This window comes from Melopsittacus undulatus, chromosome 14, assembly GCF_012275295.1.
Source record: "Melopsittacus undulatus isolate bMelUnd1 chromosome 14, bMelUnd1.mat.Z, whole genome shotgun sequence".
Classification (NCBI taxonomy): domain Eukaryota; kingdom Metazoa; phylum Chordata; class Aves; order Psittaciformes; family Psittaculidae; genus Melopsittacus; species Melopsittacus undulatus.
In genome coordinates, this window is record NC_047540.1 from 4,967,324 (window position 1) to 4,989,784 (window position 22,461).

General features: G+C 55.7%; 2 protein-coding genes across 2 annotated transcripts; both read left to right on the top strand.

The window, feature by feature from the left end:
• The first annotated feature begins 10,154 nt into the window (after nt 1-10,154).
• CSF3R (colony stimulating factor 3 receptor) lies at nt 10,155-15,516 on the top strand. The gene is made up of 15 exons (XM_005142552.4): nt 10,155-10,224; nt 10,499-10,798; nt 10,969-11,092; nt 11,182-11,351; nt 12,056-12,210; nt 12,325-12,478; nt 12,590-12,672; nt 12,872-13,085; nt 13,212-13,400; nt 13,498-13,599; nt 13,891-14,037; nt 14,224-14,364; nt 14,499-14,589; nt 14,781-14,862; nt 14,987-15,516. The coding sequence occupies exons 1-15, from the start codon at nt 10,155-10,157 to the stop codon at nt 15,419-15,421; spliced, it is 2,457 nt and encodes an 818-aa protein (XP_005142609.3). The 3' UTR covers nt 15,422-15,516.
• A 158-nt stretch (nt 15,517-15,674) lies between these two features.
• MRPS15 (mitochondrial ribosomal protein S15) lies at nt 15,675-21,899 on the top strand. The gene is made up of 8 exons (XM_034069437.1): nt 15,675-15,776; nt 16,723-16,785; nt 17,105-17,180; nt 18,017-18,065; nt 18,835-18,919; nt 19,654-19,712; nt 20,873-21,064; nt 21,707-21,899. The coding sequence occupies exons 1-8, from the start codon at nt 15,737-15,739 to the stop codon at nt 21,842-21,844; spliced, it is 702 nt and encodes a 233-aa protein (XP_033925328.1). The 5' UTR covers nt 15,675-15,736; the 3' UTR covers nt 21,845-21,899.
• Nucleotides 21,900-22,461: the final 562 nt, after the last annotated feature.

Sequence of the window (22,461 nt, forward strand, 5' to 3'; positions counted from 1 at the left end):
GGAGGACAAGGAGACCTCCTGCTTTCTTGTTCCAACCTGCGGGGACCTAAATATAGAGAGCTCTGACAAGCCTGCTGCCGCTCCCCATGCTGTCAGCTGCATTGGCAATCCCCATCTCACCCTCCCGGCGCACAAGGAGGGCAACTTGCAGGGAAAGTGCTGGGAATTGCCTGTGTTCACATCCTGCACCTATCTCTGGTCCTCAGCGCCATGTCCCAGCAGCAGGATTAGTGTGATGCTGAGGTGGGTGGCAGCAATACCCCTGAAACAGCCATTATTCAACTCAAACCCAATCTCTATCAGCTGGTTCTTTCAATAACTCTACTTTCTGGCCAGTTGCATTATTTGCTCTTATCTGAAACTCGCCATTTGTCTGAAATTGAATCAAACTTCTGCTCTGCTTTAGTTCTGCCTGAATATCCACAGCTCTGCACAGTCCTGGAGACTCCTCTGAAAGCTGCTTCCCTGCAAGGACATTGCAGAACAGAGACCTGCTTTTGATATCCTTGTGAGCCACCGCAAGGATTGATTCTCCTCAGCCACAAACAGAGATATCCAAATCATTGCTCAGGGTGGACACAGACGGCCTGGAGCTCTGGTCAACCACTTCAGCTGGCCCACAGGAAGGCATCAAATCTGGATCTAATTCCCCTTTATTACCACAACTGCAAGTCAATGGCTGAACTGACTCTAACCTGTCTGAACTTCCCACTTCCTAGGGACTCTGGGGTAAAATTTGCTCTTCTCAGTCACCCACATACCTCAACCTTACCTTTAGAAGTGACATCAATGCTTAGGAACCCAGGATTATTGGAAAGAGTAGGACTTATCCCACTCCGCTCTCCAAACACGTTATGACATGCCAGGGGATGACAGTAGCTGTCTGTGCATACACTCCTAGTCCATGGCAAATGCAAGGAATGCAGCTTCTTTCATGGTGGGTTAAGCTAAGTCACATTGCCATTTGCTGTGGGCTAAGAACATATATGAACAGTTTTCACAGCCCAGTGCATGCACTGCATCGTGTTAAGCCATAGTAACTTGATCGCACTTGCACAGTCCCCAGGCACCATAAAATCACCCTTTTCATCCAGTGCTGGCTGCCTGCTGTGGGCTGCCTGGTCCTGTGCATTAGCCACAGATAAATCACTTCGTCTCATGCTCAAGAAGGAAGGAAAAGGAATGAAATGTGTTTTGTATAGTGAACCAGGCTTTGGAAAGTAACAAATGGGGTCCCAGGGAGAGGTGAATGGGGAAGAGTAAAGCCATTTCTGCATGTGTACCGAAGCTGATCATATGAGGACTCCTGCTGAAGGCAAGGTCTGCTGTGGCTGCAGGAGGAAGGTGATTGTGAACAGCAGCACTCTTCATCCAAAGGATGCACTCTTCAATCCCCACCATGTGCACACAGGAGTCCCCAAGGCAGAGCTGCTCCAGCCCTCGCAGCATCTCCATGGCCTCCTCTGGACTCATCCAACAGCTCCATGTCTTTCTTCTGTTAAGATGATTCCCAAGACTGAATCACCACTGAGAAAACTAAAGGAAAGGTATGAAAACAGCTTCTTCCTATTGCACTCCTATGGCTACATGAGTTGCCCCTTAGAAACATAGGTCCCCCTTTTTCCAGTTACGCATCAAGTGTTTGAAGCTGAAAGTTTCTCTCAGCAGCCTTTTCTGCTCAGGTCCAGGCAGAAATGATGTCCCAGATGACAGAAGCAAGTCCCAGCAGGCAGCATCATGGTGTTTCCCATCCCAAAGTTTCCTCATTGGCTCATGTTCATTTGGGACTTTTCTCTCTCCTTGAAGGAAATCCATGTAAATAAACCAGTGCAAAACCTTCGTGAAAATGAAGATTATATTTATTTTAAGCAGAAAATGATTTCATTCTCTCCCATTCCCAGCACCAAGACACCTGTACAAGGGGTCTGGTCAGGGTTGCTGGCATGTGGCATAAAGGACAAGGGTTACTTGCATTCGAGCCTTTAGTATCTGCTCTTTCTAGACTGATGACAACAAACTGGCTTTTGGTCACATCTTTTATGCAGTTTATGAGCCAACAGTTTTTACTCCGTGATCTTTGTCTCCAGATCCTGTGCACTTCACCCCCTTAAATCTGAGGCAGGCTCGTGCCCTTTGGTTGCAGTTCCTGTTTGCAGGTATGAGCATGGCTAATGGGTGTCTTCTGTTGAGATCACAAGCAGGGGAATGCACATGCAAAACACTGCATCTTGTTGCTGTCTTCCAGCTATTGATCATCCTTCCATCCTCCACCTGGTGACTCAGCCATGCTGAGGTCCTTATGCAAATGACACATTCCTGAGTGTTTACTGATGTGATTGCTGTTCCTGGTGCCCTTGTTTGTCAATAAATTCCATTCTTCTAACCCTTGATCTGCTGTTTCTTCTGCTGCTCCATCACAGATGTTCTAATTTATGAGCTTCCATTGTCAGCTGCTTTGCCCATTGTACAGTCACAGACAATGTGAGTGGTGCAGCATCACCTTCCCCTAAAAGCAACCTGACCAGCCCCTGCTCAAATAGGACTAAGACTGGAAGACAGAAGGAAGTTCTCAGTCTGCAGAGGGAGGACTCAGCCTTGTAAGTATTAAGATGCACTGGCAAAGCTGAAAAGTGAGCATCTGTAGGGTACCAGCACGTCCCTCTAGATTATCAGGTCCATTGCTGTAACTATCACTAAATAAATACCTTAGTATCAATAGATAATGTGTGGCTTGGCTGCTTCCTGCACCAGAGTGCCCTACTTTGGTTGTGTGCAGGCTTGGCACATGGGTGCCTGCTGGAATGGGAATGTGTTTGACTTCATCCTTATCTGTCTATCAGATCACTGTAGTTTTGTGCAGGCATTAACAAGGGTGCTGTTGGAGGGCCTCACCTTAAGATAACAAGGCATTAAAAGGGCTGAGCAGGGATGGAGAGCAAATACTGTGCAGGGTGAACATTTGCAGAGCACTGGAGCTGGGAGCAATGGTTCTTCTGTGGGCAAACTTTGCCCTGGTAAATGTGAACTTGCCAAGCATTGCTCAGGACCAGCCCTGGGCTGCGTGGGTCATTTACCATCAGATGTGGACTTGGTGCAGGCAGCGACTGACAACCGCTTTGGGTGTGAGCTCAGCAGGTTTCTGCTGCCAGCTGAGCCATCACCACTCCATGCAGCCCAGAGGCAAAGTCAGTGTGTGACACATGGTGCCAGGTACTCCTCAGGAGAGGCACTGCTGTGTAGAGCCAGGTTCGTGACTGCTGCACACCTTCTGTAGAGTGCCAAGCACCAGTGAGTTTTCTCTCTGGACGGGTGCTGAAGTGTCTGACTGTCTCCCTGTCTTCAAGGTACCATGGAGCCAAGCTGGTTTTGGAGCCTGTCTGTAGGTTCAGGTGCTGATTTCTCCAGGCATTCAGGGGAAACACAAATAGATGACAAATGGCAGAGGTTCTTCATCCCTGCAGCAACATCAACCAACAGCGGGAGCCTCTAGAAGCAGCATCCCATGAGCTGGCAGCACAGCAGTGCCAATGGCAGAAGGGCAGTGAGCAGCTCATCGCTGGCTGGGAGATCATGTCCTCCTGCCTGCAGGTCCCTGGCTCCTCTCTCCTACCAGCCAGGCTGTGGAGGGTGACACAGTGACCACGGGCACTGCAGCTCTCACTTCCAGTGGCACCTGCCCAAAGGGATTAATGGGAGTCCCTCTGCGGCCGCCTTGGAGGAGTCACTGCCATGCAGCATGGGGCTCCAGACAAAGAGGACACTGTTTGGGTAGCTCACGGATGCCAAACGCATTCATTATCTGTCTCTCAGTATCAGATAAGTGTCTGGAAGAGCTGGTCGGCAGCCATGGGGATGGTGCTTCCTGGCAGTGTCAGATGGCCTGACAAGGGCAGAGAACACCCTGGGGAACTGCTGCACAGTGAAGAGAGGAGACACATTGAGTGCAAGGCTGAGATTGTGCCAAGGACCACTGTACTTGAAGCCCACAGTAATAGAACCTCTCTCCTCTGGTGCTGCCCCATAGCAGGATTCTCAACAGCTGGTGCATCCTGCCCCTGTTCCAAGGGGAGGGAACATGCTATCCTCTCCACCTCACCTCCTGCACATATCCACTGAAAGAAAAGGGGCAATGCATGTTCTCAACCTGCATCTTCTTATTATCAGCCCTGGGGCTCCCAGATAACAATACCCAGCAGCCTGCAGCTGTGGCTGCCTGGCTGGGTTACATGCAATAGTTTTCTGTGAGTTATTGAGCCCACAGAGGCAAAAAGCTATAAGGATTGTCCCAAAAGCTAAGCACCCATTGCACATAATTAGAAAGGAGAGCGTTTAAGCATCTCATGAATGCTCAGCATCAGCAGTTGTTCTTTGAAGCCCGCATGTGTTCTGCATGGATGGTTGCCCTGTGGTTGAGCAACTGGGTAAGCATCTGGAGTCCTGGACTCCCACCTCTGCTCCGTCCACATCTATTTGTCCTCTCTGTCAAGTGAGAAGGTATTTCCTTTGTCTGTCTAGTCATTTGGGTGTGGGGAAGAACAAACTGGGGTTCTGCAAAGTGTTACCCTGTCGAAAAGTGTTAGCCTGTCAAAAACCAGCTTCTTAGCTCCAGGATGGTGTCTCTGGTAGGGTGTGGAGGGGATTAGTCACCCCAGAATAACCCAGGGTTTAGGGCATTAGCACATCAGGTTCAAGCCACAGCTGAGTTTCATTTAAAGAATTCCCTTGTTCAGCAATTCCCAAATGAAAGAGCCCGAATGCCGTAAAATACAACATCCTCTCCCGGGAATGCTGCTGCCATGGGGCTGGGACTGGCTCAGAGGAGCGCCCCCTTGTGCTGGGTGCTGGTACACAGCAGCCAGGGCCTGGGCTCCGTTGCCGTCGGGAACACGAGTGCCTCCGACGGGAGGGATGTACAGAGCCGAACCGAGCTGAGCCGTGCGGAGCCGAACCGAATAATGGGGGTAATGGGACTCAACGGAGGCTAATGGGGGGGGCAATGGGAGCTGTCGGCTCCTCTCGGTGCCACTCGGGTCCCTTCGGGCAGCTCCGCCCCCTTTGGGCGGCTTCAGCTCCGCTCGGCTCCCTTACAGCAAAAGCCGGAATTCCCTCACTTTTGCTGTAGAAAGCACTGGGAAAGAGGGAATTCCGTCCCACGGGGATAAACTGGGCTGGGCTGGGGTAAAATAGACTGGACTGTTCTGAGCTGGGCTGGACTAGGCTAGACTGGGCTGGGCTCCACTGGGCTAAACTGAGCTGGACTGGGTTAAACTGGGCTGGACTGGACTAAATGGGGCTGGCCTTGGCTGCATTGGTCTGAACTGGGCTGGAACTGTCTGACCCTGGCTGGACAATTCTAAAATGAGCTGAACTGGGCTAAACTTGTTTGAACCGTCCTTAAGTGGGCTAAACTGGGCTGGACAGAGCTGGGCTGGGCTAATCTGTGCTAAAGTGACCTGGACTGGGGTAAACTGCTTTGAACTGTTCTGGGCTGGGCTTAGTTGGGCTCTTCGGCTATGGGAGCAGAGGCCAAACCTTCGAGCTCAACTCACTCTGCTGCTGGATTTTGGATTCAAATGGACTTTTCGGTGGGAAAACGAGGAGTGACAGCAATGGGGGTGGCACCTTTGCGATGGGAACTGTCTGCAGAGGAGCCCCAGCACCAGCATTGCTTCCTGCGGTGCAGCCTATCCTGCACCAGCAATGGGATGTCCCCTGCCCGCTCTGTAGCTTTGAGCTCTGCCCCCGTGCCTGGATCCCAGCAGCATCCCCAGTGGGATTCATGGGATGCGGTGCCAGGGGCTCACAGTTTGAGCATCCCAATCCCTTGGTCCCCTCTTGCAGGGCACAAACGTGGTCACTTCTTGTAAGCTGGAGGATCTGCGTCACTCCTGACCCACAGGGACACCGCTGGGCTTTGGGAGCTTGAGGCTGCTTAATTTGCCACGGGAGAAGGCAGCAGCAGGAGAGGGATGAATCAAATCACAAGGCAGCTAATGAAAATAATGGGGAATAAAGCACTTTTGGAGGCCGCTTGGTTGGATTCCTATTTCCGTGTGTCACCGGATTTCAATCGGAGATGTTTGTAGCCCTCAAGAAGCAGTCACTTAATTGCCTTTTGTGATTGGCTGCAACTCAATTGACTGTGAATTGCTCTTGCAGACCTGAGCTTTTAGCAGATGAGATGCGAACGGCTCCAAGCAGGGCTCCAGCCCCACGGCTGCTCCCACCCCATTGCCTGAGCACCCAAATCCCTTCCAGAGCGTGGCCCTTACAGCTTGTCCCAGGTCAGAGCGATGGGGGCCGCGGGGGGTGTTCCTGCTGAGGTGTATTCATACAGCGGGAGCAAGCAGGGATCCGGTGGGAGGCTTCGCCTGTCTCTATGTGCCTCCGGTCAGCGCCAGCCTGGGCTCGCAGCTCCCTTCGCACCTATTGACTCCGGTAAATAATGTCCAGATGTGTTTTGTTCTCCCGATAAAAGCTGATGGGTTTTCGATTATTGTCGGGGTGTTTATTGGGGCAGAAACATCCTCGGGCTGTGCTCGCAGCCTGACTGCTGGGAAGCGGCACAAGTCGGCCGGGAGCAAACGTGCTGCTTGGCACCATGGTCACAGGGAAGTGAGGGTGTGGGGGGGGACACGACACAAACATCCCCCTGCCCAGCTGGTTTCATGCGGAGCATCATCCCAGGGTGATCCCTTGTCAGAAGGGAACGGGAAGATGTTGAGTGGTGGGATACAAGGGGCTGGTTTGTGCCTCAGCCACCAGGCACCGGACTGCAGAGGCAGTGGTTTCGGGTCAGGCAGGGTTTATGTGGAAGTCTCACCCATCTGCTCAGCGCTCTCCTGTGCTGGAGCTGCAGCCCCTCAGCATCCCTTTGGCAGCTTGGCCAGAAGCCCGCTGCTCTCTCCCTATTGCTGATGACTGGAGTAGATGGCTTGCTTGAATTACTCGTGTTGGGCAGCAATTAAACATCTCTCCTGATCCCTTAGAGACCGCAGCAGGTTTTGCTCTTCCATCTTGCATCTTATATGGCTGGTAATATTTTGTGTCTTTTTAGGGAATGAAGAAAGGGAACATCTCCTTAGGGAGGCTGGTTCTGGCTGACAGCTGAGCCCATACAAGCTGGTAATGTACCTTATTCTGCTTAAGAGCAGTGATCTGCCCAGCAGGGATTAAATCAGAGGCGCTGATACCACACCTGAGCAATAGAGGCAGCTGTGGGGAGAGGTGGGAGAGCAGTGCTGGCCCCTGGGCCATGGATGCAGGTGATGGTTTGGCTGCAGTGGGGCACATTGGAGTCCTGCTGCCCCCCACATCACACCCAGAGCCCAGTGGGGAATGGAGCCACTTCACACCCCCCCTGAGGCAGGATCGGCTCTTCCCAGGGGGTGGTGGCAGCACCAGAGGTGCCTCTGGATGCCTCCATGCTGCAGGGCTGGGAATGGTCCAGTTCCATCCCTGTCCCAGTGCTGCCTCCGGGTTGTGGCCAGAGCTGCCCGAGGGCTCTGGCCTCACTGCTGGGCTGCCAGCAGTCCCCATCCCACACCCTGCAACCGGGAAAAGCCCTGCAGCCACTTCCCCTTTCCACCTTCCCCTCGCCAGGCAGCCCCAGGCAAAGGGGCCATGGGCTAGGAACCCACTGCACCACTGCTCCCCCTGAAGCATGCCTTGTCCGGGCCATGAGCACCCACACTCCTCCATGCTGCGCTGCCCTCTCTGCCCAGCCCCATTCCCTGTGTCGGCACTGCCTCATCCCATGGGATGCTTCCTGCCCCAGCCTCTCCTCTGGGCTTGCTGGGACCCATGGCTCTGGGTGTGGGTGCCCTGCAGGGATGGAACCCGGCCTCTTGTCCCCATGTCCCACCCCAAGAATGGGATCTGTGGGCCCATGAGGGTGACTCAGACCCGAAGGGGAACCAAGAGCTCTGTCATGGGGGCACGTCTGCCCCATCCGTGACCTGGGGAAGGGGCTGCTGCCCAGGGAGCTGTGCCAAGGATTGGCACCCTCAGAGCCTCCATGGGGGCAAACCTATCCCTGTGGAGCACTGGGATGGGATTCCCAGTCCCCTCTGTACAGGATGAGGGGTCCCACCATGTGTACCCCATGGACAGCGCTTGTTTGTGTCCCACCGGTGTTCACAGCTCCGCCTGCCCTCGGTTCCCACAGAGATGCCCATATCACCATGGCTACCCACGGACATCCCTGCTCCAGCTGGTAAACAGCCTGCAAGCCGCTTCCAACCCAAAACACTGCGGTTGCTCCACCCCAGGGAAGTGTTGCAAGGGCAGCAGCTGTGGGAATCGGCCCCATACCCCATCCCAGTGACCTGCACCCCCCAGCATCCCCATGAACAGCTCAGGCTGTTCTGGGCAGGGGAGATTTGGGAGGAGAAACCCCTTTCCTTAGGCTGTGGGGTAGCTGGATACAGCCCTGGGCCATGGCCCTGGGGCCAGCTCCATGGAACGTGATGCTGGGAGTGTGTCTGCTCTCCTATGGGATAGGGGCTGTGCTGGCTCCAGCGTGGGGTTCAGTGAGCACTGAGTGACGTGTGCTCCAAGTCCATAGTAAACATCTGTTTGCACAACAGCCCCATTGCGAAGGCTGCAGTGTGAGCCGGGTTGGGCAATCCCCTGTTTACCCTCATGTTCCAGCCCCATTCCGCAGGACATGGGGTTCCCCAGCCTGGCATGGGGGGGGCAGAGCTGCCCTGTGCCCAGCAGTGAGAACCCTGGGATGGATGGGTTGGACCATGGGCGAGATGCTGCTGGAAAAGCCTGAGTTAACGGTTGGCACAGGGATGTGTCAATGGGAAGGTCAGGCCTTGGGTTGCCCTGGGGGCCACCTCACCCGGGGCAGGCTGGACTGCATGGTGTGAACATGGGCAGCTTGGGTCAAAGGGGCTTTGCGGGACAGCCCACCCCAGGGCAGGACTGTAGGGGCCAAGCCAGGCTTGCTGCAAGGAGAGGCAGGCTTGTCCTGGGAGTGGGATGAAGGTGGCAGGGATGGGGATGAGGATGAGGATGGGGATGAGCCCATTCCCCTGCCATGGTGCCACCAGCTTTGCCTCCTGCCCTCTGAGTCCCACATCCCCCTTGCAGTGAGGCACAGCACAGAGCCCTGTGCCCGGTGCTGGATGTGTGCGTGCTGCTGAGCTTTCCTTCCTGCGGCGAGCGAGGCGGTCACAGCCTGCAGGGAAGTGTTTTGCAATCACCTCCTTCAGTCACAGCAATTAACGGCGCTGGGTTTGAGGAACTAACGGTGGGAGCAGCATGTTAGCAAACGGGCTGAACGCGGCCGGGCACGGAGGAGAGGGAGAGATGGAGGCGAGGTAGGGATGGTGGTGAGGTGGGGATGGTGGTGGTGATGGTGCTGTGGTGATGGTGCTGTGGTGGGATGGTGCTGAGGTGCGGTTGGGTTGTGTGGTGCTGTGACCGCGCTGTGGCTGTGAGCACTGCTCTGCCCTGTCCCACATGTGCTGGGTGCTCTCCCTATTCCTTTCATCTGGATCTTGGCTTGGGGGGGGGAGAAGGAGGTGGGAGCAGTCAGAGATGGGCTCAGTGTGGGCAGCATCTCCGGGGCCGGTGCTCAGCACACCAAGGACACAGCCAGGACTGGTGTGGGGCACAGGATGAGCCAGGCAGGGGCAGAGGCTGCTCCCGGGGCCGATCCCAGCAGCACGGGGGGGGCACAGACCGGACCCCGCAGCTCCAGCCGGCCCCGCTCCATTGGTTCCCCCTTGCAGTTATCGGCTCTGCCCCTCTCAGCCTCCCTGCAACCACAAATCTGTGCCCGGCAGAGCTGAAGACACCTGAGATAAGATCAGTCCGGCTGCGGCCGCACATGGGGTGTTGCACATGGGGTGTTGCAGCTGGGTTGGGGTGCGCAGCACCAGGAGCTGCCCGTGCCGGATGGATCCCACTGGAGCACCTCAGCCCTGCGCCTTTCCAAGGGGGGCAGAGGTGTCAGCTCTGCACAAGGGCTCTGACAGCAAACGCACATTTTGGTGGTGATGGTGGCCGGGCACAGTGATGGTGGCAGCAGCTCCTCCAGCCCCTTCATCCCAACCAGCTGCTGCCTCCATCCCAACCAGCTGCTGCCTCCATCCCAACCAGCTGCTGTCTCCATCCCAGGTGATGCCAAAGCCACAGAGACCATGGCAAGGTGCGGTGCCGGGATGCTCTTCCTGCTGCAGCTCCCCCTGCTCCTGCTCCTGTATCCCAGTGGTGAGTGGGACCTGCTCCATCCCATGCACCCGGTGCCCACCCTGCATGGCCCACGGGGGCTGCTCCGGGGGGCAGGAACGCCGGCGGCACAGAGGGTGCAGGCAGGATGGGGCCCGGTCTGTGCCATGAGGCTTGCCCAACGCCCGGCTCTTCCTCTCCAGTGGCTGGGGGCCCATCTAAGGGAAGAGTTGCTCATCCCTCTGTCCTGGCTGGGGCCTAGGGGCTGAGCTGGCTCCGTCCTGCCCCTGATGTGATGTGGTTTTCCTGCTTTCAGGGACCATGGGCTGTGCCCTGGTGGCTGTGGACTCACCCATTGTGCCCCTGGGCTCGGCTGTCACTGCATCTTGCACCATCCAGAGCAAGCTGTGCCGTGGCTTGGAGCAGGAGAAGGTCCGGATCACATGGATGCTGGACAAGGAGCCTATGGCTGGGAGGCAGAGCCAGGGCCCAGGGGACACGGAGGTGTCCAACCTCACCCTGCCCCAGTTCAACCGCACGCAGGCCAAGCTGTGGTGCTGGGTGGAGTGGAACGGGACCAAGCAGCGCGTTGGCATGGCCGAGATCAGGGCAGGCTGTGAGTGAGCAGGGCAGAGCTGCTGGGGCCGGAGCAGCATCCGGTGCTGGTGCTGGTGGGGCTGTGCCAGGGGAAGCCTGGGGTCAGTGCTGTGGCAGTGCTGAGCACAGAGGGGATGTGTTCACAGATGGGAGCTTTGCTCAGGCTCTTTCCTGGCCCCTCTCTCCCAGACCCCCCCTCAAAGCCCTTCAACCTCAGCTGCATCCTGAACCTCAGTGACTATGGGCTGATGTGCCAGTGGGAGCCGGGGGCCGACAGCCACCTCCCCACCAGCGTGGCACTGAAGTGTGCCGGGTGAGCCTCGGGGTGACCCATCCCCAGTGCCCCGTCCCTCGCCCCATGGCAAGGCCTGGTCCCCAAGCCCTCTCCTCTCGCTGCGGCAGGAGCAGAGCCCCAGCAGTCACAGGATGCATCCCAGAGGGAGGCCACAGCCGGTGCACGGTGCCGCGCCGGCTGCTCCAGCTCTACCGGCACATGGAGATCTGGGTGTCTGCCACCAACGCCCTGGGCACAGCCGAGTCAGAGCATCTCTGCATGGACCCCATGGATGTCGGTGAGTGACAGCCCCAGCACAGGTCGGGGGCCAGGGGAGCTCATCAGCACCGAGACAGGGGTGTTAGAGTGTCATTAAACACATGAGGCTCTCAGGTCTTCCTTATGGGCAGGTTCCCATGATAAAGGGCTTGCTGGGATGAATAGGTGCCAAAGCTGCATTACAGACCAAGCAGCGTGTGCTGGCGGGTTCTGAGCCATCAGTTGACCTGCTGCACTCTACATCTCTCTCCAGCATTGATTACCCATTCATTCAGGAGGGCTGTTCATAACACATCTGGCTCCCATAAACTAGCTATAAAAGGAACCTTCCCAGGCAGTGCGACCCATCCTCCCTGCTCTGGACCTGGGCAAGGGCTGCCCATGAACCAGGTGAACCCTATGGCTGTGCTGGCCTCTTGGCCTGGGGCAGACCCAAATGTGCAGATTTCATGGCTGTGAACCGGAGCCTGGGTCCTATAGGGTCTGGTTTTCCTGCATGGGCATTAAGGCTGCAGAGCAGGGGCAGCGCTGTGCTCCCCAGCATCACCCTGTGTCCCGGGCAGGGCACATCCCCAGCTGTGAGCTGAAGGTTTTGGGGTGGTTTCTCCCCCTCCCTCACCTCGGGCAGGCCAGCACCAAGGCTGTAACTCATGCCATCAACAACAGCCACACGCAAGGCCATGGGCCCAGTGTCTCCAGCTCTCTCCTCTGCTCTTCCTCCAGCCAAGCTGGACCCCCCAGCCCTGCGGAGCATCCGGTCCATCCCCTTCCAGACCGACTGCATCGCCCTGACCTGGGATGTGGCCCGGAGCAATGCACACATGGAGCTGCAGTGTGAGCTGCGCTACCGGACACCCCAGGACACTGCATGGGCTCTGGTGAGTGCTGCTGGGGGCAGCAGGAGTGACCGGAGCCAGGACCAACCCTCTGCCCCACAGCGGCTCTGTGCCCAAGGCAGGAGCCACCACAGCTCTTTGTGTGACTGCCACCAGGTCACCAACATCATTGGCCACGCTGGCACCGCGCGGTGCTGCGGCTTCCTCTTCGGCACACAGTACAGCTTCCAGATGCGGTGCCGGCGGAGCCTGGCACGGGGCTACTGGAGCGAGTGGAGCCCGGGCAGGAACTACACCACCCATGAGAAAGGTGGGTGCGTGGTGACCACGGGGTGCCCTCTGCCTGGCCAGGCAGCACGGCCATGGTGCCATGGCCATGCTCACCCCTCTCAGCTCCCTGCCTGTCCTCCTCCTGTCGCAGCCCCCACAGGGAAGCTGGATGCATGGTGGAGCACTCGGCCGGCCAGGGTGGGCAAGGGGCTGGAGGTGCAGCTCTGCTGGAAGGTGAGCACTGGGGGGGGGGGGTCATGGGGCAACTGGGGCATCACCCTGGGTACCAAGCATCCCTGTGGGTACTGAGCATCCCCATGGGTACCAAGCATCCCCGTGGGTACCGAGCATCCCCATGGGTACCAAGCATCCCCATGGGTACCAAGCATCCTCACAGGCACTGAGCATCCCCACACTCCCTCCCTGTGCCCAGGCCCCACGCTGGCAGGAGGCTAATGGGCGAGTGCTGGGGTACCACGTCACCCTGAGCCCCAGGAGGAGAGGAAGGGACCCCTCCATGGTCTGCAACACCACCCACACCCACTGCAACTTCTCAGCCCCAGTGGGGACCAGGAGGGTCTATCTCTCAGCCTACAATGCCGCCGGCGAGGGCGCAGTGACCGAGGTTGTCCTGCTGGAGAGGAAAGGTGAGGGCAGAGCACCAAAACCTCCGCACCCTCCCGAGGCTCTGCTGCTCCCCAGCAGCTCCCTGAGCTCTCAAACTGGGTTTGAGCTCCCCTCTCCCATCATCGCTGCTGGTTGTCCCCATGCAGGTGAGCCCCTGGCCGGGCTCCGGGCTGTGCCCGGCAGTGAGCACAGCCTCTGGGTGCACTGGGAGCCGCCGCGGGTCCCGGTGGCCGCGTACATCCTGGAGTGGCTGCGGGTGTCGTCGGAGCCCGGCCCCTGCAGAGCCTGCTGGCAGATGGAGCGGGATGGGGCGGCCACTGCAGCCCTGATCCAGGGTAAGGGGGGGTCCCTGCCCTCCTGGCCGGTGCTATGGGGCAGTTCAGGGCAGCCAGAGCCCCACATTCGTGCTCCTCCCTCTGCTCTCCATTGCAGATGGCATTGAGCCTTTCCAGCAGTACAACATCTCCGTGTACCCCCTCTACAAGGATGCCATAGGGGTGCCTGTTCACACTGCAGCCTACTCCAAGCAGAAGGGTATGTGTGCTCCCAGCAGGCACCCTCGGGGCCGTAGGGGACTCACCCCACACCATGAGCCTTTGCCTTTCAAAAGGGAGAGACCCAAGTACCCCTAATTCAGGGGCTCTGCAGCAGAGCTCAGCCCATGGGGCCGGATCTTGGCTTGTCCCTGAAGCTGCTCTCTGCCCAGAGCCCCATAGGGGCACAGCGTGGGGCAGGGCTGGGTGCCCCCAACTTGGGAGTGGGATTTGTCACTCAGAGCATCCCCCCTCAGTTCCAGCCCCGATCACTCTTCCTGCTCTGTTTCAGCACCATCCTATGCCCCAAAGCTCCACTTGAAGAGCATCAGCAAGTCCAGCGCCGAGCTGTGCTGGGAGCCAGTGCCCGTGGAGATGCAGAATGGCTTTATCACCGGTTACACCATCTTCTGGGCCAACAGCACCACAGATGTGTCCAGTGAGTCCTGCCTGCCCCCCCTGCCATGCCCTCCATCCCTCCTCCATGTGTTGGGTGCGGACATCAGCAGATTCTGCCCTTGTCAAAGAGGGTTGGGATGTGCACAGGTCCCACACGCATCACCAATGGACCATGCAGGTGAGGGCCAAGCAGCCCCCACCATGCCAACAGCCCCTGTTTCCCCAGGTTCCACCCTGAATCCCTCTCTCAGCTCCTTCATCATCCAGGACCTGAAGCCATCAACGCTGTACAAAGTGCACATCATGGCATCCACGGCTGCCGGTGGCACCAATGGCACCAGCCTGACCCTGGTGACCACAGTGCTAGGTGAGGGGTGCAGGGACAGAACCTGGGTCCTGCCCCAGCCTCGTGGCACAGCTCATGGCACAGCTCATGGTGCAGCATGGCCAGCGGTGCCCTGCACAGTTCTTCCTGTGACCCTGTCCCTGCCTGCCTTCCAGATGATGCTGAAATCCAGTTCATCTTCCTGACCCTTGGGCTGGTCTTTGTCCTGCTCATCCTCTTGCTCATCTGCTTCCAGAAGAACAGGCAGTGAGTACTGAGAGCTGCCATGGGCTTGATCAGCCCCACATTGGGCATCCCTGTGCCCAGTCCTTGTCCTGGAGGGACAGGGTGGATGTGAGGGGCGGCAGCATCCCTCCATGGGCTGGGCAGCAGTGGGGCCAGCCGCAGGGCCGCCAGCTCCAGGCCCTGCAATGATGCCCTGGTCCTGTGGTCCTCAGGGTGAAGCAGCAGTTCTGGCCCAGCGTCCCCGACCCTGCCAACAGCAGCCTGGGCAAGTGGGTTCCAGCAGAGCTGCAGCAGGTGAGAGCTGGGCACCTGCTGCCCCTGTGCCCTGCCCTCCACGGGGCACTGCCTGAGGGCACCAGGGGGCAGAGCAGGGGCTGCAGCCTGCGAACAGGCTCTGACCGTGCACTCTGTGCCGCAGGAGCCTCTGCAGGTGCCCGGTGTGAAGGAGCCCGGCCCGGCCACCATTTCTACCGTCACAGTGCTGGAAAGGGCAGCGGGGAAGCCGCCGTGTGCCGCGGAGCCGTCCATGCCCCGCACCGGGCCGCAGGAGGGCCGGGGCTGGTCCGCAGCGGAGCCGTGCCGGGACGCGGACGGCAGCGCGGAGCCCGTGCAGTACGCACGGGTGATGGGCAGCGGCTACAAGGGGCAGCAGCACGGCCCGGTCCGCCTCTACCTGCGCTCCAGCTCCACGCAGCCGCTGCTCCTGGACCCCAGCCCGCTGCCCTACGAGAACCTGTGGCTGGGCTGCCCCGGGGACGGCGGCTGCCCCGAGGAGCTGCCCGCAACCTTCCCGTTGCTGCAGGGGCTCCGCATCGGCGGCGCCGAGGAGATGCCCGACTGCAGGGCGGCTTAGGGCAGGGGACCGGGGCTGTACCGGGCTGCATGGGGCTGTACCGGGCTGCGGGCGCCGGCTCGCTCCGTCCCTGCTGTGCGCGTCCCCTCCTGTGCCCTCCCTGCCGCAATAAACGGGACGCGCTGAGAACGGCCCCGAGCATCCCGTTGAGAGCAGGATCAGCCCCGGAGCGCGGAGCCTCCGTCGGGGATCGGGGGTACCCGCTCCGCCCATCGATGCGCTCGGCGCTCGGCCCGTTCGCTCTGCTCGGCGCTCGGCCGTGGGGCCTGGGCAAGATGGCGGCGGCCACTGCGGAGGGCCCGTGACGGAGGGGCCATGCTGGCGCTGCGGGCCGTGCTGGGCCGCGGCGGGGCCGGTGAGGCCGTGACCGGTGGGGCCGTGGCCGGGGACAGCGGAGGGGAGGCCTCGGGGTGGGCTGGGGAGGAGCCGGAGGCAGCCCTGGGGGCTGCGGGCAGGTAGGAGCGGAGGAGCCGGAGGCAGCCCTGGGGGCTGCGGGCAGGTAGGAGCGGAGGAGCCGGGCCCAGGACTGGAGGCTGCCCGCTGGCCCTGCCCGGTACAACCGGGACCTCCCGGAGCAGCCCCGGCAGCTCCAAGGCTGCAGCTCCCCGGGGTGAAGCTGCTGCGGGCTGGAGCCCTGCGGGGTCTGCGCCCGTGCTGGGAGCGCACCGGGAGCGGGGGGTGGCGTGCGGAGCCCTGCGGCTCCGGGGACTGTCCCTGTGCTGGCAGAGCTGTGCTTGAGGACACGGTGGAGGCACAGGAGGAGGTACTGACTGCAGGAGCCTTGAAGCAGCAGTTGGAGTTTGTCCTTCGGAGGTCAAAGGACGCCTCGGTTGGGGCTGTGGATGAGCATCCTCACCCGTAGCAAGCTGTGCTGCTCCAAGGTTGTCTCCAGGTGTCGCTGCCTCTGCGCTCTGCCATTGGGGCAGTGCAGAGCAGCCCCTAACTCACACAAGGAATCACTTGATTTAGTGCATCAGTTTAAACCCTTCACGTGGACACTGTAGCTGGGAGTCCTCAGACTCTGCTTGGTGTCTGTAATCTCTTCCTTGCTGCTCTGTGCTCATCATTTGGGTTCAGATCACACGGAAGTAGCACAGCTTCACCCGTTTCTTTTAGCACCCATGTGACAACCCCACTGAACTGCTCACACTCCTTTGGGACAGAAGACCTGGCTGGCCACTGATCTGCTTGGAGTCTTACATACCCTGACCAGTTTTCCAGTACAGACTGAGTGGTATTTAATGTGTGCATAGATTAAAACAGCATATGAGTCTGACCAACCTTTGTTTTCTCCCATCAAGCTTGCAGCCCCCTTATTCAGACAGCCAGATGGTACGCCAGACCTCTGAGGAAAAGAAAGAAAGGTATGTCCAGATTAGAAGTTAGCCAGAATTCAGCTGCTCGTAATGTGGGGGAAATCAGTAGTTGCCATTAGCAAGAGATCACTGATCTCAGTGGCCTGTACACCAGGTGGTAAATCCATGGTGCTGAAGGCAAGAGGTTGCACCCAATTTTATTCACTCAATTCCTTCCATCTCAGCTTGATCTCTTAAGTTCTTCCTTCTTATTTGGAGCATACAGTCTCTTTTCTTTGCAGCTTGTTTCCTCTGGTCTAGTTTGTGGGTATGTTCAGAGCTCTGACTTTGTACTGCTCTTCCTCAAATGCTCATCTTCTCTTTGTAGACATCCCCAGCCATTTGGATGACCTTCCTCCCACAATGCTGAAGATAGGTTATGCCGATGTCCCAGTAGTAAGTAGGTATGAGACAGGGAGAGGGAAGGACTGTTCTCTTCAGAGATATGTATCTTACACAGGCACAACCACACTATGTGGAAGCTGTCGCCTGCTTGGGAATTAATCAGTGCTCTGTGGTCACTGGTTTGCAATTTAGCACAGAAATTGCAGAGTCATTTTGAAAGTCGAATTTGCAAAAGCAGTCGCTGATGATGGTTGTTTAAGGGGGGTTGTTTTCTTAATGCAAGATGAAGTGCTGGGTGCCCACATCTTCTGTGGACTTTGTAGAGCATAGAAAAGAGAAATAATATTGAACTACTAGAAATAGTCTTAGAAATGCTCTGTACCTGCCTTGAACTCAGGTGCTGGAGAGTGTGTGGTGAAACAGCACAAACAGAGTGGCTGCTGCTGAAACTGGACCTGGAGTTGAGAGGGTTTAAGCTTCAGTTCCAGCTCTGCTCATGTGTGGTGCAGAGAGAGCCCCCAGTGGCGTTCCTGAGACTGTCACAGACCTTTGAAGGAGCTGGTCTTACTTTGCCCTTGTGTGCTTACTTGGGGTTAATCTTCAGCACCCATTTTGCAGGTCAGGTTTCTGGAATTGGGAAGACTTCATGAGTATTTGAAATAATTGTGCTTCCCTCAGCAGCAAAACTCCTCCATGTTCAGTAATCCACACTGTGGTTATCCCTAGGAATGCAAGAACCAGTTTATACCTGACAGCTTTGGGAGGGGAGTTGCTGTACATGTGCAGAGTAAATTAAAGTTGAGAAAACATAACATGTTCTGAAAAGCTAAGTTCATTTCTGTAGTTAAATATATTTCCTTTCTAGCTTATAAACTAATCTGCAATCTTCTTGCAGTGTGGATGATGTAGTGAAAAAGCTGTTGTCACTGGAAATGGCAAGCCAGGTTAGTTCCATTCTAATTCCATCAAAACGTGACAGATCCAGTGAGCATGTTTGTGTAAGACTGGTCTGTGTTGTTAAATGCCCTTCACTTTAAGTGCTGCTCAGTGACTGCAAATCTGGGGCTATTAAATATGTGAGAGTGAAAAGTTTTGTATGCTCCTAAAATTGATCATGCAATCTTTATGATAATAATTCCATACTAAAATTAGAAGAAAATATTAGGCTGTCAATGGGGAGATGAGCTGTGTTACATTACTGCTGAGGCCTCTGCCCTAAAAACCAGGGCACTGGGCAGCAGATGTGCTTCAAGCTACTTTTTGTATGCCCAGAAAACAAAGTAAGTTAATTGTAAGGCAGCAGAAAGGTCTTGCCATTTCATGCTGCTTAGCAGTTCAGCTTAAAAAGATGTGAAAAGGAAAGGCTGCTGCCATGTGAGCTCAGCCCCAGTTCTCTCCCACACTTGTGAGAGCAGCAGGGCCTCTTCAGCACCCTCCTTCTGTAATCTTGGAGTGAAGGGTGTGCCTGGATTCTTGGTTTGAACAATGGCGTTTGTGTGCTCTGCTGAGATCTCTTTGTGTGGCTTTGCTGCTGTGCTCTGTCCCACAAGCAGCAGGGCCTTTTTTTGCAGCACTTCTTTCACGCTTTGTGATGGACACTGAGTAAAGCTATTAATTACAAAGTCTTCATCTGGGCATTCGGGAAGAGAGCTGGGGTGTCTCAGACCTTTGGTGCTCCCGAGAAAGTGACAAGCTCTTTGCTGTTATCCACAGAAGGAGAAGATGAAAGTAAAGACACAGCAGCTGGTGGAGAAGGTCAGGAGGTCTCCCAACGACGATGGCTCTTTTGAGGTGCAAGGTAAGTTAAAGAAGCAGGAGGGTATTGTTGGCAGATGATACATCTCTGCTTTTATTCAGCTATTCCCACCCCAGTACTTCACGTTTCCTTCAGGAGAGCACCTGCAGTATCCCCTGGAGCTGCAGGGTTGGGATACATTGTGGAAGCAGAGCATGCGCTTGCTGGCAGATGTGTGCTAGGGCACCTTCCAAATTCCTGATCCATATCCACCCTCCAGGGGTGGCAAGTGCATTATCCTGCTTGAAGTGCTTATATGACACGAAGCATCGCACTGCATTCATTACCAAAGTTCCCTTTGCATCAGACACCTTTGACCAAGATGTGCTCCTTTATCACTCTTCAGCTCCTCAGGATGCCACCGGCCTCTTAATCCAATGCCTGAAATCACAAAGAGCTGGCTGCTGCTTTTAGAAAGAACCTTTAGTTGGTGTCTCTTCCTCCAAGCCAAGTGAATTGAATGTAAAGTCACCAGTAACTGAGTGCAAGAGGCAGTTTTGAGCTGTTGTTAAGCTTTTATCCTCTAATTAAGCATCTTCATAATAGTAATAGTTCTGACATAGGTTGAGTAGGTTGTATTTTGTGGTTTGTTTTGCTCTTGTTTGGAGGGCTGTGTGGTGATGTTTGCTTTGGTGCAGTGGGTCCTCAGTTGGCAATTTGGAGGCAATGCAGATGACAGTCTCACCCCAGAAAGCTGCTGCTGCTCTCACACAGCTTGTTACATCTGTTCTTTACAGTTGCTATATTGACTGCTAAGATACGCACTTACGAGGAGCATCTTCAGAAGCATCCCAAGGTAACTGTCAGAAGTCTGAGCCCACACATCTGAGCCAGCAGCTGCTCAGGTTGTTTCCTCAGTTCAGGAACAAAAGGATTTTGATTCTAGGGATTGTGGCTTTCCTAAGAAGGTTATAAAATAGTTATAAATGTTTCCTGGTGCCAGGCTGGTAGCTGCTGGCTCAGTCACAGCTACATGCTCACCAACTGGGATGCAGAGCTTGTTCTTTTTTGTCTCTGGATTGGTGGAAACAGCTGAGCAGATATCATTGAATGGAGTTTAGCTAAATTTACCCTTGCTGCAGGTGTGGCTTTGCTGCTTGTTTTCAGTGTAATTAATGTTCTCACTTCAGCAGCTGTATTCTCTCTTAGTTCTGCCTATGAGAACATTGAGCAGGCAGGACTGCGTTAGTGTCGTAACAACCACAGTCCTCCCTAAAGCTGCCTGGGTTCAGAGCCCAAATTTGAAAACTGCAAATGTAGGCACAAGATGTATTAAAGATTCTTTATGCAGTGCAAAAGGTGGGAAATGCTTTAATCACCTGTGCTTGAAAAAAGTGCATTTGTTAATTATAAAAGCTTGAAGGGTAAAATGAAATAGAATTGAGTTTTAGTAAGAAGGCAGAAGTTGTACTAAATGTTTCAGCAGAAAAGACCTTTAGAAATTACTCAGATGAAGCCTGTTTGTTACCCAGATTGAGGAAGTTTCTCCCGTGGGAGGTTGCCCTGAATGGCTCTGGCTACACACGCTCTCTTCCAAAGAACAACCCAAATGGTCATAGCCAAGTCAGGTTTTATTTTCTCATTTAAAGGGGAAATTCTTCTGTGTTGTTTCTGGACCAACACGTTTCAGGGGAAGCAGAGTTTTTAGCCAGCAGACCTTCCCTTTGGCCTTTGCCTCCAAGCCACTGTGGCTTTTGCTGCTGTGTGCAAGTTGGAAACAGCCTTCAAGGCTGGGGGAGGAAGGTGAAGGTGCAAGCACAGAATGAAGAAAGCAATTTCAGTGGGAAGTAAATTAAATCTGCTCAGATCTCCTTGCAGTGACCTAATGTGCTGCAATGGCTGCCAAGAAAAATGGTTCTAAGATACTGTCCTTAACCTGATTGTTTCCTTTCAGCCATAATCAGGTCCATTCTAAGTGATTTATCAGGAGGAATAACATGTCTGCCATCTTTGCAGGATAAAAGGAACCGCCGCCACATGCTGATGGATATAGATCGCCGGAAGAAACTCCTGGGCTATCTTCGGCGTGTCCGCTATGATGCCTTTGAGAACACCTGCAAGCAGCTGGATATCCAGTACACCCCACGCCCTACCTACACCCGGCGGCCCACCAAGCGCTGGCTGGTGAAGAAGGCGTTCTGTCGCAGGGTATGGAGCAGCCTGCAGAGCAGGGCACAGAGCTGGAGTGGGAAAAAGGCCTTTTAGAGAAGGGCACAAGAAGACTGGTAGTTAAAGCCTTTTAAAATCCATTTGAGCAGACAGTGATAATGTCTGTAGACAAATGTGTAAGCTCAGCAAAGAGCTCCACAGTTATGCAGTGGGCAGCAGCACTCACGCTGCAGATGTTCTGTGCTGGAGAATTTCAGGTTGTTTTGCTGGTTTGCTCAGAAATTTAGGATTCAAGCCAGCTTTGTTTTCCCAGCCTGGTATTGGAACTAATGTGAGACAATTCAATCTAGTGGCAGCTTTGGAACAGAAACACAGGTACAGCCACTGTCTGCTCTCGTTTAATCTCAGTACATTGGTGTATCCGCTGTGTGCAGTGTGTCTCTGAGCAGGATCAAAAAGCAGGACATGCCTTCAGTCTCTATATACTAAATTTTAGCCCAGTGCTATTACAACCAGAAGACAGGTAACTGAACAGAATGCCTCCAGATGTTACCCTGGGAGCAGAGCTGGCTGGCATCCCGCAGGAGGCACATTGAAGGAGCAGATCTCACTGCACAGCGCGCCCGCTGCCCTCTGCTCCAGAACCGGATCCATCTCCCTTTCTCTCACCTTCTCCTGCAGGTTTTTGAGGAGGTGCGGAAGCTGAAAGCGCCAGAGAGGCGGAAGCAGAGGCAAGAGTGGCAAGCAAGAGCCAGAGCTGAGCGGGAGAAGGAGGCGCAGGCGCAGGCACAGGCACAGGCGGAGGGGACACCGGTGTAGCATCACATTGAACCTGGTGCAGTGTCTTTAACAATAAATAACTACTGAAAAAGCCCCTTTGCTTATGCGTGTGTGTGGCCTGCACCATTCTGAGCACCTGGCATGAGCAACTGAAGCGGTGTTAGAAGCTTAAGGCTTGTGTTGTGAGCAGTTGTGGCTGTGTGAGGGGGTTCACCCCTGGCTCCTGGCTGAGGGGCAGGGATGGGAATGCCTTGGAGCAGCATCCATCTCCTGTGCTCACACAGCCAGCCTGCGGGATGGCACTGACCCAGCTGCATGCAGCTGCGGGATGATAAATGAGAAGGAATGAGGTAAAACCACAGCCCTGACAGCCCCTCCTCACTGGGGTTGATGGGGAGCTTTATGGCCGCACAAACCATGTTAATATATCTGACTTCACAGCGGACTTACACCTTACCCTTGTTCTCTGCAGCCATCTCTTGCTGTGCTCAAACTTGGTGATTTTGGTTTACCACCAACCGCTGCTGCTGGTGATGAGCATCCCTGATGTGATTACAGTGATGCCTGTTGGCTGACACCCACAGAACGTCCCCATTCGTCTCAGCCGAGGTGCGTGCGGTCACCCCAGCACACCGGCCAGCGCTAACTTCTCTTTT

Excerpts from the sequence above, each read along its gene's own strand:
- MRPS15 (XM_034069437.1), top strand. The coding sequence starts at position 15,737 with ATGCTGGCGCTGCGGGCCGTGCTGGGCCGCGGCGGGGCCG. Across the intron at positions 16,786-17,104 it reads TCTGAGGAAAAGAAAGAAAG|ACATCCCCAGCCATTTGGAT; the intron begins GTATGTCCAGAT and ends TTCTCTTTGTAG. Across the intron at positions 18,920-19,653 it reads TGGCTCTTTTGAGGTGCAAG|TTGCTATATTGACTGCTAAG; the intron begins GTAAGTTAAAGA and ends TGTTCTTTACAG.
- CSF3R (XM_005142552.4), top strand. The coding sequence starts at position 10,155 with ATGGCAAGGTGCGGTGCCGGGATGCTCTTCCTGCTGCAGCTCCCCCTG. Across the intron at positions 10,225-10,498 it reads CCTGCTCCTGTATCCCAGTG|GGACCATGGGCTGTGCCCTG; the intron begins GTGAGTGGGACC and ends TCCTGCTTTCAG. Across the intron at positions 14,590-14,780 it reads TGCTTCCAGAAGAACAGGCA|GGTGAAGCAGCAGTTCTGGC; the intron begins GTGAGTACTGAG and ends TGTGGTCCTCAG.